At 40.3% G+C, this 17,881-nt stretch overlaps 1 protein-coding gene across 1 annotated transcript in view; it reads right to left on the minus strand.

Annotated features, from left to right (window-relative positions):
- The window catches only part of LOC124595126 (centrosomal protein of 162 kDa), a 241,962-nt gene that overhangs the window by 26,041 nt on the left and 198,040 nt on the right, over positions 1 to 17,881 (minus strand). The window contains exon 11 of the mRNA XM_047133724.1: positions 15,059 to 15,485. Within this exon, the coding sequence (XP_046989680.1) occupies positions 15,059 to 15,485 (427 nt within the window). The remainder of the gene's footprint in view (positions 1 to 15,058; positions 15,486 to 17,881) is intronic.

Consider the following 17,881-nt stretch of genomic DNA (forward strand, 5'->3'; position numbering starts at 1 on the left):
AACCTTCCAATTTGTGTTATTTTCTTATGTAACTAAAATTTAATACAATTGTTTCAATACCAGTGTTGAGGACTACACACTTTTTATGGTTTAGGTTCAGTTTCCCCTTTTTGCACCATGCAAATACATTGCTTAAATAATTTTGAATTTCTTGCAATACAGTGGCAGAACACAAGGCTTAGCACAAGACGTTGGCTTTCAATGGCTGCTTCACAACCCTTACCATCTGGATCCTTCCCCTCCCCCAACACCACCAGCTCTGAATTACAGTGAAACACCATTTTTGCATTCTCACATTTTACATTTTCCCACCTTTTACATCCATTTTTGTTGGTCCCAACAAAAGTCCTAGTCTCTCAATACAATGCTTTCCCATCATTATCGATTCCATGTTACATTTTCTGTATTTTAAGTTTTCTCTGATGTTCTCGTGATCTTTAACACTGATTTTCATACAGATTTCGGCAGAAAGTGCTTCATATTCCTGCTCAAAGCGAGCCTTAGAACAAAGCAGAAAACACAGACTATATGAAAAGTTACTGATTGTTTATTTATTTATTTATTCATCTGTGGAACAATAAATATTGTAATACAGTGTTAGCACAGTAAGCAAGCTGTCAGCTTGTTGGGTCATGGCTACCTGATTATAAGTTTGCAGTGTTTGGAATGGTGGAAAACTCTGCTGAATTACTGCCTTATGGATTATCATGATCTGACAATAGTGACTCTAGTAGCAACCTTCCTTCTGCTCGTTGTGTCGCTTTACAACGCTTTAATTTAATTTCACAGTTGTTTACATAAACAAACACCACTTTTGAAGATGGCCGTCTCATAATGTGCTTTCATGAATTATTACTTCTGCTTGAAAAATGCTAAACTGTACTAGGCGAACAGCCCCCAGTTTGTACGATATGATGGCAGATGTAAACGTTCCTCCTCAAGATGCTCTGTAACAAGATGACAATTTCTGCCCTGTTTCTCATCCAGAACTTTCCTGAACTGAATGACCTCCTTGTTAGCAAGAGGCTGTAGATTTAGTGTTTATTGTTCTCTGTTTTCAAAGACTGCCTACTTTAGTGTTTCAACCAATACTTTATTACAAGTTCTATTTGCTGTAATTTTATAAAGATTATCAATAATAAGTCTCATATTAAAATGTGAATGTCTTTTTAATATGGTTTCACAAAAGATTTGTGTTTACATTAGACATGATCAGAATGAAGAAGGAAACCTGCACATGTGTTTGAGTGTGTCAGCACTCGGCTGCTGCCTTTGCGATTATCATGAAGGCAGTGGCTGAGTGCTAATACACACAAACATGCATTTCCTTCTTCATTCCAATCACGTCCAATAGTGCAAATAAAACACAGAAGGAAAAGACTTTTGTTAAACCACATCAAAAAGATATTCGTGTTCTACTGTGAGACTTATCATTGACGATCATTATAAAATTGTGGTAAGCAAAATTTGTACTGCAATATTGGTTGAAACACTAAAGTTCACAGTCTCTGTAAACAGAGAACAATAGGCATGAAATCTACAGATTGTTGTTTCCTATGCTTTCCTGTATGTCACACTTTCCTGAATTTTAAACCTTTTAGGGCCAGTCCACTGAGAAGAGTAAAAAGGGGTTTTTACTGTAGGTAGGTGGAAGTTGTCAGTGCACACACCACCCGATCTCATAACCTTCCTGGCCTGTCTCCACTAGATGGTGCCTAACACCCAACTTTACGCGTGTCCCATGACTAACTCCAATCATCCTGCTCTCACACCCTTTTTGCCAGTCTCCCTCCTCCTCTATTCCACATAATTAAACACACGTAGTATGACATGCTGAGAGATCAACAAGCTATAGTCAGAGAAGACACCACTGGCTGCACAATGCCACTGTGTGTGTGTGTGTGTGTGTGTGTGTGTGTGTGTGTGAGAGAGAGAGAGAGAGAGAGAGAGAGAGAGAGAGAGAGAGAGAGAACTCAGGAGGAGGAGGAGGAGGAGGAGGAGGAGGAGGAGTAGGACGATTTGTTCAAAAGCTAGCAACGGGTTAGTCTTGTTTTTATGTCTATTAATAACAAGTAGTTTCATACAATAGCTATGCCATGAGCGCATAATTATTCTTTGTAGTACTCTCTCTGGTGGTTGTTAGAAAAAAAGCTTCTGAGATTGTCTTCGTGCCGATTAGCCTGAGCTATAGAAGGAAACATTCCACGTGGGAAACAATATATCTAAAAACAAAGATGATGTGACTTACCAAACGAAAGCGCTGGCACGTCGATAGACACACAAACAAACACAAACATACACACAAAATTCTAGCTTTCGCAACCAACGGTTGCCTCGTCAGGAAAGAGGGAAGGAGAGGGAAAGACGAAAGGATTTGGGTTTTAAGGGAGAGGGTAAGGAGTCATTCCAATCCCGGGAGCGGAAAGACTTACCTTAGGGGGAAAAAGGACGCGTATACACTCGCACACACACATATCCATCCACACATATACAGACACAAGCAGACATATACAGAGGCAAAGAGTTTGCCTCTGTATATGTGTGGATGGATATGTGTGTGTGTGCGCGCGCGAGTGTCCACTGAGAAGAGTAAAAAGGGGTTTTTACTGTAGGTAGGTGGAAGTTGTCAGTGCACACACCATCCGATCTCATAACCTTCCTGGCAGGATGATTGGAGTTAGTCATGGGACACGCGTGAAGTTGGGTGTTAGGCACCATCTAGTGGAGACAGGCCAGGAAGGTTATGAGATCGGATGGTGTGTGCACTGACAACTTCCACCTACCTACAGTAAAAACCCATTTTTACTCTTCTTACTCTTTTTACTCTTCTCTTGCCTCTGTATATGTCTGCTTGTGTCTGTATATGTGTGGATGGATATGTGTGTGTGTGTGCGCGCGAGTGTATACCCGTCCTTTTTCCCCCTAAGGTAAGTCTTTCCGCTCCCGGGATTGGAATGACTCCTTACCCTCTCCCTTAAAACCCAAATCCTTTCGTCTTTCCCTCTCCTTCCCTCTTTCCTGACGAGGCAACCGTTGGTTGCGAAAGCTAGAATTTTGTGTGTATGTTTGTGTTTGTTTGTGTGTCTATCGACGTGCCAGCGCTTTCGTTTGGTAAGTCACATCATCTTTGTGTGTATATATATATATTTACAACCACGCAATATATAGATGAATATCATTAATTCTCAAATGTCAAACACACACCTTTGACATTTGAGAATTAATGATATTCATCTATATATTGCGTGGTTGTTAATCAGAAGGGAACTTCCGAAAGACTGGATACAAACCTGCATTTAATAATCCAAGAGCTCCATTACTTCTTCGGAAGGTTAAAAACTTCATCAAAGCGAAATATCCGCTTGATCTGAGGTTTCCTGACTGATTATACAACGCTCCCAAAATTACGAGGCATTTTATTTGTACAGATTTTTTTTATTTTTGTACAGATTAGCAGAATCGCCGCAAAGCACGAGCCTCCAGAGAAGAAGAATCATCGCCTGATTTCATTCTAACAATTAAAATTTCTGAATCATTTTGAGTGACTGAGCTATGACTGTGTTTCATATCATGAATGACTGATTGCTCAAACGAATTGAGAACTACATAATTACATAGATAGGAGGAAAAATTACAGTGGCGCCAGTGTGACAGGACTCTCTTGGATTAATATATAATATATGTATTTTTTGTTTCATGAAAACCAACGAGAATGAGAGGTAACTAATCTGAAGAGAGATTCAGTGCCCATAGTAAAAGATTGCTTTGAAAGTTAAGTGTGTCTACGACAGTAAATTTGAAACTATTTAGTGATTAGAACCTGATATTGACATTTATTTAATGGTATTGACTAGAGCGGCATGTAAAATGTCATTGAATCAGCAACGAGACGTGCAACAGCCTTCAGCCGTTTGCGCAGAAGCAGAGGCCACGGATAGCAATTCTGAGACTGTTGTGGCTAGCAGTAGCAATATAAATAATCCTGCTGGTTCAGAAAACATTCATGCAACAGCTGATCAGAGTGTTGTTGACACATTAGTTGTTATTATGCAACAGTTGTCTCTATTAGCCAAAGGCCAAGCGGAGGTAAAACGAGACTTATCTGTTATACAAAATTAACTCCAAAATCAATTAGCCGAAAATCAAACAGAATTACAAAATCAATTAAGAGCAACCTTTACCGAATTAGATCAGAGATTAAATACCCAGACACAGGAAATAAAAGAAGAGGCAGAAAGGACCGAATGGTATCTTATTACTCAAATTGAGCAGGTCCACCAACAATGCCAAGAAAACAATAGTAAATTAAAAGCGGAACTAACCGAATATGTATCTGTCAAAATTGACACGATACAAAAACAAGTAGAACTGTTTCCTCAAGTAATACAAGCTCAAGAAGACATACAGTGTTCCGTAGCTATGATACCAGAAATTATAGGATCCCAAGATAATCTAAAGAAGCAATTTGATGAAGTGAAGGAAAAACAGACGACAGTGGAACATAGAATGAATGTACTTGCGGGAAAGTTTTCAGAAATGACATTAGGGCGGCAAAATTTTCCTTCGGAAAAGTTAGAAGAAACTGTGAAAGTAGCTTTACAGTCAATTTCGGAGAGTTCCGAAAAGAATTTTTTCAACAAAGGGTTAAAGGAAGTTCGTGAACAACTTGGCGAAGAATTCTCGCATTGGAAAGAAAATATCGAAAGATCACTAAATCTCTCGCAGGAGGATTTAGAAACAGTGAGAAGTAGGAAACAAAATTCTCAATCTGTGCGTGACATTCTGTCCACGTCAAGATCCGATGTAGACAGAACTGGAACGTCACAAGTTAGATTCGATATAACGGATAGCCACAGGAAAGATTACGAACAGGATGATTTTTGGAATCTTAGTACCATTGAGGAAAAGATAATTAAACACAGACAATTTCAAATCTTTAACCCTGACAAAATGTTCATCCTGTAGTCTTTATTCGAAGTTTCAGAGGTCTATTTCCACGATCTTGGACAGAATGGCAAAAGATTAGTTTTGTATCTGGATATATACAAGGATCAGGAGCATTGTGGGCATCCGAACAAACATCTTCTTGTAAATGTTATAAAGAATTTGAGCAGGCTTTTCTAGCAAAATATTGGTCTGCTGGAATACAAGAAAGACTTAGGCAGGAAGTATTATATCCTGAGCCTTTCTCATTTTCTAGAGGATCTCTACAGAGATATTTTGAGAAATACATTAATAAGTCTTTGTATTGGGATGTACCGATTCCTTTGCCGGATATACTTAGGATACTCAAGTCCAGACTACCCACCAGTATAAGGAATCAGCTGTTATATATAAATGATAAGGATATAGACTCATTTATGACTACGCTTCATCTACATCTACATTTATACTCCGCAAGCCACCCAACGGTGTGTGGCAGAGGGCACTTTACGTGCCATGGTCATTACCCCCCTTTTCTGTTCCAGTCGCGTATGGTTCGCGGGAAGAACGACTGTCTGAAAGCCTCCGTACATGCTCGACTCTCTCTAATTTTACATTCGTGATCTCCTCGGGAGGTATAAGTAGGGGGAAGCAAGATATTCGATACTTCATCCAGAAACGCACCCTCTCAAAACCTGGCGAGCAAGCTACACCGTGATGCAGAGCGCCTCTCTTGCAGAGTCTGCCACTTGAGTTTGCTGAACATCTCCGTAACGCTATCACGGTTACCAAATAACACTGTGACGAAACGCACCGCTCTTCTTTGGATCTTCTCCATCTCCTCCGTCAACCCGATCTGGTATGGGTCCCACACTGATGAGCAATACTCAAGTATAGGTCGAACGAGTGTTTTGTAAGCCACCTCCTTTGTTGATGGACTACATTTCTAAGGACTCTCCCAATGAATCTCAACCTGGCACCCGCCTTACCAACAATTAATTTTATATGATCATTCCACTTCAAATCGTTCCGCACGCATACTCCCAGATATTTTACAGAAGTAACTGCTACCAGTATTTGTTCCGCTATCATATAATCATATAATCATACAATAAAGGATCCTCCTTTCTATGTATTCGCAGTACATTACATTTGTCTATGTTAAGGGTCAGTTGCCACTCCCTGCACCAAGTGCCTATCCGCTGCAGATCTTCCTGCATTTCGCTACAATTTTCTAATGCTGCAACTTCTCTGTATACTACAGCATCATCCGCGAAAAGCCGCATGGAACTTCCGACACTATCTACTAGGTCATTTATATATATTGTGAATAGCAATGGTCCCATAACACTCCCCTGTGGCATGCCAGAGGTTACATTAACGTCTGTAGACGTCTCCCCATTGATAACAACATGCTGTGTTCTGTTTGCTAAAAACTCTTCAATCCAGCCACACAGCTGGTCTGATATTCCGTAGGCTCTTACTTTGTTTATCAGGCGACAGTGCGGAACTGTATCCAACGCCTTCTGGAAGTCAAGGAAAATAGCATCTACCTGGGAGCCTGTATCTAATATTTTCTGGGTCTCATGAACAAATAAAGCGAGTTGGGTCTCACACGATCGCTGTTTCCGGAATCCATGTTGATTCCTACAGAGTAGATTCTGGGTTTCCAAAAACGACATGATACGCGAGCAAAAAACATGTTCTAAAATTCTACAACAGATCGACGTCAGAGATACAGGTCTATAGTTTTGTGCGTCTGCTCGACGACCCTTCTTGAAGACTGGGACTACCTGTGCTCTTTTCCAATCATTTGGAACCTTCCGTTCCTCTAGAGACTTGCGGTACACGGCTGTTAGAAGGGGGCAAGTTCTTTCGCGTACTATGTGTAGAATCGAATTGGTATGCCGTCAGGTCCAGTGGACTTTCCTCTGTAGAGTGATTCCAGTTGCTTTTCTATTCCTTGGACACTTATTTTGATGTCAGCCATTTTTTCGTTTGTGCGAGGATTTAGAGAAGGAACTGCAGTGCAATCTTCCTCTGTGAAACAGCTTTGGAAAAAGGTGTTTAGTATTTCAGCTTTATGCGTGTCATCCTCTGTTTCAATGCCATCATCATCTTGGAGTGTCTGGATATGCTGTTTCGAGCCACTTACTGATTTAACGTAAGACCAGAACTTCCTAGGATTTTCTGTCAAGTCGGTACATAGACTTTTACTTTCGAATTCACTGAACGCTTCAGGCATAGCCCTCCTTACGGTACTTTACCAATGCAGCTTCGACAGTTTACAATTACAATACCGATTGCTGCTTGTCCCCCGCATGTCCTGACTTTGTTCCGCACCCTTTGAGGCTGGTGCCCTTTCTGTACTTGCCAGAGGCCATCTAACCTAAAAAACCGCCCAGTCCACGCCACACAACCCCTGCTACCTGTGTAGCCGCTTGCTGTGTGTAGTGGACTCCTGACCTATCCAGAGGAACCCGAAACCCCACCACCCTATGGCGCAAGTCGAGGAATCTGCAGCCCACACGGTCGCATAACCGTCTCAGCCTCTGATTCAGACCCACCACTCTGCTCTGTACCAAAGGTCCGCAGTCAGTCCTGTCGACGATGCTGCAGATGGTGAGCTCTGCCATCATCTCGCTAGCGAGACTGGCAGTCTTCACCAAATCAGATAGCCACCGGAAGCCAGAGAGGATTTCCTCCGATCCATAGCGACACACATCATTGGTGCTCACATGAGCGACCACCTGCAGATGGGTGCACCCTGTACCCTTCATGGCATCCGGAAGGACCCTTTCCACATCTGGAATGACTCCCCCCAGTATGCACACGGAGTGCACATTGGTCTTCTTCCCCTCTCTTGCTGTCATATCCCTAAGGGGTCCCATTACGCACCTGACGTTGGAGCTACCAACTACCAGTAAGCCCACCCTCTGCGACCGCCCAGATCTTGCAGACTGAGGGGCAACCTCTGGAACAGGACAAGCAACCATGTCCGGCCGAAGATCAGTATCAGCCTGAGACAGAGCCTGAAACCGGTTCGTCAGACAAACTGGAGAGGCCTTCCGTTCAGCCCTCCGGAATGTCTTTTGCCCCCTGCCACACCTTGAGACGACCTTCCACTCTACCACAGGTGAGGGATCAGCCTCAATGTGGGCAGTATCCCGGGCAGCCACAGTCGTAGTCCGATCGGGGGATGTGTGGCACGAGCTGGCCGTCCCCGACAAACCCCCATCTGGACCCCCACAGTGATGCCCATTGGCAACAGCCTCAAGCTGTGTGACCGAAGCCAACACTGTCTGAAGCTGGGAGCGAAGGGATGCCAACTCAGCCTGCATCCGAACACAGCAGTTGCAGTCCCTATCCATGCTAAAAGCTGTTGTGCAAAGAACGTCTGAACTAATCTACAGAGAGCACAAACAATTCGACACAAAATTTAAACGGTTATTAAAATACAAGATTGCCTAGTAAATGCAGTAATGCTGCTACTTGCGCACTGCTGACACACTGCTCGGCGGCAGAAGGAGACTATGCGATTTTACACTATTCAGGTACTAAAACGCGATGCTACAACTCTCAAATACTACAATACGCCCAAAATTTATGAATTAAACAACGCAAATACCAAAAACACGCAAAGAAATTAAGAATTAAACTACGTAACAAATAGGTGAGCTAAGAGTATACGACTTGCTGCTGCAGCTGCTTATCCAACGGCGGCAGGGAGCACACTGGCTGTGACCAACCAACACTGGCCGTTCAAAACAAAAGCAGAAGACAGACGACTACGCAAATTTACACTATTCAGGTACTAAAACGCGATGCTACAACTCTCAAATACTACAATACGCCCGAAATTTATGAATTAAACAACGCAAATACCAAAAACACACAAAGAATTTAAGAATTAAACTATGTAACAAATAAGTGAGCTAAGAGTATACGACTTGCTGCTGCAGCTGCTTATCCAACGGCGGCAGGGAGCACACTGGCTGTGACCAACCAACACTGGCCGTTCAAAACAAACACAGAAGACAGACGACTGCGCGAATTTACACTATTCAGGTACTAAAACGTGATGCTACAACTCTCAAATACTACAATACGCCCAAAATTTATGAATTAAACAACGCAAATACCAAAAACACGCAAAGAAATTAATATTGATATAATTGAGGAGGACAATAAAAGGGGAAGAGAAATGTCATATCAAAGAAGAGCAATAGAAGCGAATCCGAGCTGCAACTCGAATGGGAATGGCAGTTATGGTAGCAGTAACAATAATCATAACCTACTACACTCTCCGAGGAGACTTAGAAATGGACTAAATGCAAACAATAACTATTAACATAATGGAAACTTTAGTAATGGTGCAGCGAGGGGCTATTTTAGGAACAATAGGAATTTTAATCAATATAATCCAATGTATGGCAACACAAGACAGTTCTACCAACACCAGCAGAACAACAACAATAATTACACGAATCAAGCAAGACAATATAGACCGAATTCACCACAACAACCGATAATCACTGAAGTAGCTGAAGAGACAAATACCAATCGGACCAACAACCAGTCAAACTAAACATGACCGCATCGTGCCCCGGAGGAGCAGTCAGGGGACCTGTTAGGAGCGAAACAGTAAAATTACAATTGTTAAGGTATAATGATGGTGAGCTGTTGACTGAAGAGTTAAAGAATTTAATAACGTGTCATAATGACAGATCGAGTGTTCCCGTATCGGAAGTATTTGTTGAAATAGAGGAAGTTCCAACGAATGTGATATTAGACACCGCCGCTTCCGCCAATGTCATATCAGGCGCTCTTTTTAGAAGAATTATTAGGAAGAAGAAGGTACCAATTTTGCTGGTACAGAACTGCAAAATCATCGGAGCTGTTGGAGCACGCTCTCTCAATGTCAAAATACAAAAACAATTAGATTTGAAAATGGGAAATGTAGCAATAAAATGCACGTTCCTTGTAGTGGAGAAGTTATTAGTGGACTGTATTCTTGGTATTGGGAGTATGCAGGAGTACGATTGTCCGATTGATTTTTTGGAAGGAATAGTTAAATTTAGATTAAATGGAGAAGAGAAAGCACTGGATTTAAATAGAAAGGAAACAGTGCATGAGAAATATTGTCGTGGTGCCATAATTCAATTAATTGACACTACAAATGGTCGTTGGAAGGAGCTTTCAAAGGATCTGATACAACAGGAGGACTTTAACCAAACAACAATGATAAAAGCTAGTGAATCAAATCAGCTTACCGGAGAACAAAGGCAGCAGCTTCATTATTTGTTAGAGGCATATGAAGAGATTTTTCATGAGAAACCAGGAATTATTAAAGGGTATATTTGTCACCTACAAGTGAAGCCACATCAGACTTACTGTTACACACACTATCCAATCCCCTGGCGTTTAAAACAATCTGTTCAAAGGGAGATAAATAGAATGTTAGAATGGAACTTGATTGAGCCATCAACTAGTCCATATTGTTCTCCGTTCTTAGTCATTACAAAACCTGGAGGCAATGGAAGAAAAGTATGAAGACTAAAATTTAAAATGGGAGGAAAAGATTCGACTCGCCCTTGTCAATTTAACTAAAAAGGCAATACAACGGAAATTGACATATGATAAAAGGATTCACCGGATTCAGATGTTTCATCTTGGAGAAAAGGTTTTATTGAGGCGACACATCTATTCCTCGAAACTGATGAAGAACATAAAGAAATGGAATCTTACTTATACCGGACCATATGTTATTGTAAATATACCAAATCTTGGATCATACTTGTTGGCATACCCCAAATCGAAAAGAATAAAGGGATTGTTCCCACGTAATGATATTAAGAAATTTTTTGAAGGATCGTAGATCTGTGATACCAAATATGGAGAAGAATTTAGAGTGGAATTTGACTATGAGTCAAATGCGTATATAAATATCAAGATGTTTATGTTGTTTAGAGGGTAGAAGACAGTGAGAATACTCCTGTGATAGGTTAAGGGACAGTGAGATTACTCCTGTGATAGGTTAAGAGACAGTGAGATTACTCCTGTGATAGGTTAAGAGACAGTGAGATTACTTCTGTGATAGGTTAAGAGACAGTGAGATTAGCACAAAATTTTAAGATAGGTAGAAGAAATTGTTAATTACTAGTGCTTGTAAGTGTGGACTATGAGCATAAGCCATAGTGATATACAATGAAAGTGCATCTACATTTCCTCAAGACACGGCACTTATGTGAGGCTTGCGTGTGAAACTTGAACAGTGCGGGATACGTAGGTAAATACACTGCGTGTATGATGTGCGCTGTTCGCATGAGAAAACAAATTAACTGTGAAACGGAGCAACAGTCGATAATGTCACTACTGCAAACAATTGAAGAAACTCTCTGGTTGCGCGAGAGACAATTATTATAATTTTTAGATTTTTCATTATGCCTTCTCTACCAGGAGAATTAATTTAAGAATTTTAATTAACATTTTAAGAATAGCAGTTTGTGTGTTTCATATTATGGACATAATTGTTGAAATATATTTCCATAAATGTTCATGAGAGAATGAAGAAGATTCTGCGAGTGGATGATTTGTTAAATGAACATACGTCATCATTAATGATATTTACTTGCAGGTGGGTCTATAAATCAATTAATTATAAGATTAATGAAAATTTTTCAGAGAAATTTTTTCTAGAAATTATTCCTTTTATGGAGTCAGTGTCATATGCCTATGTTTAAAATTTTTCATCAGCTGTAAACTTAAATTTTATCCATAATTTCGTAACTGAAAGCAAACCTCGGACAGATTCAATGCTCTACTTCCGCCTGCACTATAACAAAATGAAGACTTAAAAAAAAAAAAAAATAAATAAAATTGAGAGGAATACATTCGATATGAGCTACAACAAAATTTAAATGCCCACAGTCTATTTGGCAATGTTTTGGAAAATCAGCAGTTGTAATGCAAAACAACCGGGGTATTGAGGACTAAAAATCATGATTGTCAGGACTGATGGATGTTCCAGTCTAGTACAGATGGAAGAATATAAGAATCCACTCCGATTTTGAGTTCAACGATGAAATATGGACTTCGTTGCCTTAATCCAGTCTCTTCCAGGGATTTATTCAGTCAGAACCTTTTCTAATTCCACTTTAAATCTGTTCCATGTTCACGTCCCTGACCATCTGTTCCTGAGATCATCTTGCTGTTTCTACGGCACACTACCAGCTTCTGTCCTGTACCATAAGCGATCGCCTGTCCTCCGTACCGCTTCCACCAAATGCTGTGCGTCGCCTACCCGCTGTCCATACCCAGTGTTCCTGTTCCATCGACCTCACAACGAGATCGCCGGCTACATCGTCGAAAGAAGAATTTTGAAAATTTTTTCAATACTGTAAAATTTTTTTTGGCTATGAGGCACTTTTCCTTCGATCTAATCTATGGAGCTTCTATATATTTCAATTGGATTTGGGCTTTCCTATCTTCTTTAATGCCTGAGCTGGGGTCTATTCTTCCGGGCTTTCCAGGGTTTCCCTGTGAAGGCCAGTTCCCAAATGAGTAGACCTTTTTCGTAATTAGACCAATCTACATCTTCCCTGGTTATGTACTCGGGATGCGGGTATACCCAGGTACATGTAAAAGCTAAAGCTTAGGTATTCTCGTAACTTACTGTCTTAACATGTTACACATACTCTCTATAGTAAAATTCTATTAATTCAAAATATTCCTCTTTTGAATAAACAACCCAACAAATTTTTTCTGTTAGCTCGCAAAGTGTTTTATCAGTAACTTTGCTCGCTGCGAGGGGCAATTGTAATATCTCTTTATATTTGATGAATTATTCTGATACAATTCTACCTTTGAATGACGTTTACTAATTTTCTATCTTCATACTCGCAGAATCCATGCGCAAAGTAGTTTTATACAATAGCTATGCCATGAGTGCATAATTATTCTTTGTAGTACTCTCTCTGGTGGTTGTTAGAAAAAAAGCTTCTGAGATTGTCTTCGTGCTGATTAGCCTGAGCTTTGTTTGAAGAACTGTAATCTGATTATTGAGATTTATGACAGAAGATAACTGATACGAAATTGTACAATTAAAAGGGAAATATATATATATATATTGCTCCTTCATACAAAAGGTGTGTATTTGACATTTGAGAATTAACGATATTCATCGATATATTGCGTAGTTGTTAATCAGAAGGGAACTTCCGAAAGACTGGATACGAACCTGCATTTAATAATCCAAGAGCTCCATTACTTCTTCGGAAGGTTAAACGTCATCAAAGCCAAATATCCGCTTGATCTGAGGTTTCCCGACTGATTATACAACACTCCCAAAATTACGAGGCATTTTATTTGTACAGATTAGCAGACTGCCGCAAAGCACGAGCCTCCAGAGAAGAAGAATCATCGCCTGATTTCATTCTAACAAGTAAAATTTCTGAATCATTTTGAGTGACTGAGCTATGACTGTGTTTCATATCATGAATGACTGATTGCTCAAAGGAATTGAGAACTACATAATTACATAGATAGGAGGAAAAATTACAATCCCTCAGCAAAAGCTCTCTTCGTAAATTCAAATGCTAATAAATTATGACAATTACAGGAAACTTTCCCACCTTTCAATGAAAAACTAGCAGTTTTGCTGAAGTGTGAAAAAAGTTTCTGTAGATAATCATGGAATCTAAAGAAATACAAGAAATAGTAAGTCCTTGCTGATTTTCTTTCTTATTCCCTGAATGGTACATACTTCTCAAGTACTTCTGGCAATTTCACTGACAAAGGGAAACCTTGTTTCCAAAAGCCTGCACATCTATCAACTTCTCTACGTATAAATGTATTGTACTTTTATTTGATTTGAGCCAAGCAGCTATCACTCCCATTTCAGGTTTCTTATTTGTAAATGAAAATTATTAGTCATCAATATTTGGCATGAAAGTACTGAACACTATTAAGGTTTATTTCTCCTGACCAAAATATCCTTACTTAAAGACTTCAGGTTTTTACACACATTGTTTTTGTACTCAAGAAACTAATAGCCACATGACAATATTATGAAAAGGGTAATTGCTACTTACCATATAATGGAGATGCTGAATCACAGTCACAACAAAAAGACCATCAGAAAGTGAGATTTCAGGTAACATGGCCTTCGTTAGAAGTACACACACACACACACACACACACACACACACACACACACACACACACACACACACACACACACACACGAGACCACAGTCTCTGGCTGCTGGTCTGGTCTCGGCAGCCAGAGACTGTCGTTATGTGTGAGTGAGTTGCTTTTGTATGAGTATGTGCGTATATGTTGTCTATTTCTGATGAAGGCTTTGTTGGCCGATCACTCACTTTCTGACAGTCTTTTCACTGTGGCTACCTGCTACTCAGCATATCTGCTATATGGTGAGTAGTAACTATCCTTTTCATAATATCATTACATCCCATCCTGGGTTTCCCTTTGATATAAATATGAATGCTTGGTGCAAACAGTTAAAAAAAATTAAGTTCCTCTACTCTACTCTTCCTAGACCACGTCATCACAAGCAAGGACTGGTTCACAGGGAACTACAGGTTCGAATGATAACACGAAGTAGCTCTGCTCACCAGTACCAGCAGTTCCGAATACAGAGAACAGAGGTTGACATAATGACAATGATTAAGCATACCAGAAAGTTTTCATTTAAGTTGTAGTTTTCACTGTATCATTAAGAATAATTAAACACATGCAATATGAGATGCTCAGAAATTTGTAAACCACAATCAGCAAGGACATTATTGGCTTCAAAATTAAACTCACAATAATCCTTGATAGGGGGATTTTACTTGATCAATAATTTTACGAAGTCTTCAGGAGCTGTTACAAAGCTGTATACAAGATTACAACTAGTTTATCTACACTAATTTACATGCAGCAAAACTGAAAGCAAGGAACTATTAAAAACATAGAAAGATTTATTACCCTCCTATAACTAAGCCTGAATCCTAATGAGGAATTTGCCATCCAGTCTTCGCTATACCTACATCTACACACATTGCTACACTTCTGGCTACCACTATAGAAAGCATGCCAGAAATGTGTGTGTGAGCGAGTACCTTGCGTTACCTTTCGAGGCAGTGTGGATGTGCTGCTGGTGCTGGTGCTGCTGCTGTTGCTGCAGGTGTCGCTCCCTCTCCTTCTGCAGCCGGCGGTTGACCCGCCGCATCTCCTCGAGCTCACGCGCCAGCTTGCGCGCCTCCGCTTCGCGTGCTGTCAGCTCCTGCTGCAGGCCACGCACCGTCGCCAGCAGGTGCGCGTCTACTGTGGTGGGGGCAGATCGCGGCCGCAGCACTTTGGAAGGGTTTGTGGGAGCTGGGGCAGGGGTGGGAGTGGGTGTGGGTGTTGGCGTGGGACCCTGTGAGGTGGCTGAGGCAGGGGCAGCTGCAGAAGGAGCAGCAGGGGCCGTAGACGCTGGGGAAACCCCATGCTGCTGCCGCAGTTTTATTGTGTGCAGCTGTAGCTCCAAGTCTGACACCTGCTCCTCGTACTGCGACTGTAAGACAATTTTAATCATTTGTCTCTTTTGTAATAAAAAATACAGCATATTTCAGTAACTGGCTAACAAACAAAAATACCACATTTTATGCTTCATATGATAACATAAATCAATTGTGATGGATTAAATTTGGGTAACAACAAAAGTTATGTCTTTCAGTCAGCAAGTGATGGAAGGAATGACTGTCAGTCAACTAACTTCTTAAATTTAACAATGTATGGATGTTACCAAAATGATGAAAACACAAAAACCGACATGGTATAACGATGAAGCAGCATATTTATCTTGAAACTTCCTTGCAGATTAAAACTGTGTGCCGCATTGTGACTCAAACTCAGGACCTTTGCCTTCCCAGGGAAAGTTCTCTACCTCTGCAATATCTTTTCTTCCAAGAGTGCTAGTTCATCAAGTTTTGTAGGAGAACTTCTGTGTAGTTTGGAAGATAGGAGATGAAGTACTGGTGGAAGTAAAGCTGTGAGGACAGGTCTTGAGTTGTACTTAAGTAGCTCATTTGGCAGAACATTGCCCGCAAAGGGGTAGGCCCTGAGCTCGAACCTCAGTCCGGCACACAGTTTTAATCTGCCAGGAAGTTTAATATCAGCACACACTCCACTGAAGAGTGAAAACTCATTCTGCACATTTATCTTGTCACCCATTTGTAATTTATTAAGCAAATGATTGATATTCTTTGTGAACTGTCTTCACAGGAATTTTATATGATTCATCACATTGCACTGCACTTAGTGTCGGGAAATCGCCGAACCTCAACATGTACGATGAACAACAATAGGACACAGCAATCTATATCAATTCAAGCACTGCCACACTAAAAGACAATGATATCAGTAGACTATACAGGAGTTGAACAAAGTAATGTTATGAAATGTGGAGCCACTGCCACCACACAAAACAGTATAAATGCTTTTGGGGATGAAAACTTACATATCCAGACTGGGAGTCAGTGAGATTTTAAACCATTCCATGTAAATGATTGATTCTATCTCCTTTGAAGATACTACAAGAGTGTGATGGGCTCTTGTTTTCTCAGTACAAACTACAATGAGTCAGAGTTGTTTACTAGGCAGAATCAATAGAAGATACAGAGAAACTCCAAATCAGATCAACAGGTTTCATCACGAGTTCATTTACTTACAGTAAGAATATCGAGGATACATTGAACAAATTCCAGTGGCAGTGTATCACAGCAAAGTTTACAGATAAAATTCTTAAACTGTGCATAGCAAGAAGAGTCAAGTAACATAATTATGATTCTCACACACCTCATAAAATGACCACAATGGGAAAAATGAGACAAATTACAGCTTATACAGAGGCTGATAGGCAATCTTTCTTCTCCCACACCAATCACAGGTGGAACAAGAAAGGAAATGAAAGGAAAGGACATGGCACTTGTATCTGAAGCAAATTTCTCCACATACCATATGGTGGCCTAGCACAAAACAAATGGAAACTTCAGACTATTCAATATTTTGTGTTTCGGCTGTGTACTTCACTGCTCAGCACCTTTTTTATTTGGTAAATAGTTATTTATCTGCAGCAGATTAATCCTTCCTCTCTCTCTCTCTCTCTCTCTCTCTCTCTCTCTCTCTCTCTCTCTCTCTCTCTCTCTATTATTATTATTATTATTATTTTGGAAAAACAAACAAACAAACAGGATGCCAGACTTTAGCGGGGATTGGAATGAAACCATTATGAATATTGTGCTACCACTGAAGCATTAATATGCACAGGGAGTCAGTAAGAACTGAACTCTAACATTCTTTCAGCAGCCAGAAAGTTGCATTCTTTGTTGCAACAGCATTTGGTAAGATGGATAATACAGAATAGACATAAGATGACTTCATTAAATGAGATTTTTTTAACACCAATAATTTGGAGTGTGTGTGTGTGTGTGTGTGTGTGTGTGTGTGTGTGTGTGTGAGAGAGAGAGAGAGAGAGAGAGAGAGAGAGAGAGAGAGAGAGAGAGAGAGAAGTAGGATTTGGTTTTCTGCGAATGCTCTCAAGAGGGGTGAAAAGGCTAAAATGTAACTGATTAACAGAATTTAATACTGGACAGAAACAATTTCAATATAAAAACTGAATCTATGCCATATGTGACAGGATCCTAAAGCACCACAGAGAAAACCTCTCAAAACTGCTACTGATAAATTTTGAGTGTGTCGGTACTTTCAGTACTTGGTTTACTTGTCTGCAGGAAGACTGGTCTGCGAGTTCAATCAAGGGGATAATGCTGCCCTAATAGAGAACCTATTACATTGGAGCACAAAATACAAATCTACTTTTAGTGTACAACTTCCAACCTACTTCAATTTTTTACTCACAAGCTGAAAACTTATTTGCAAATGAAGTGAATACAGTCAGAACTAAATGAA

This window comes from Schistocerca americana, chromosome 2 (genome assembly GCF_021461395.2).
Source record: "Schistocerca americana isolate TAMUIC-IGC-003095 chromosome 2, iqSchAmer2.1, whole genome shotgun sequence".
Taxonomy (NCBI): Eukaryota; Metazoa; Arthropoda; class Insecta; order Orthoptera; family Acrididae; genus Schistocerca; species Schistocerca americana.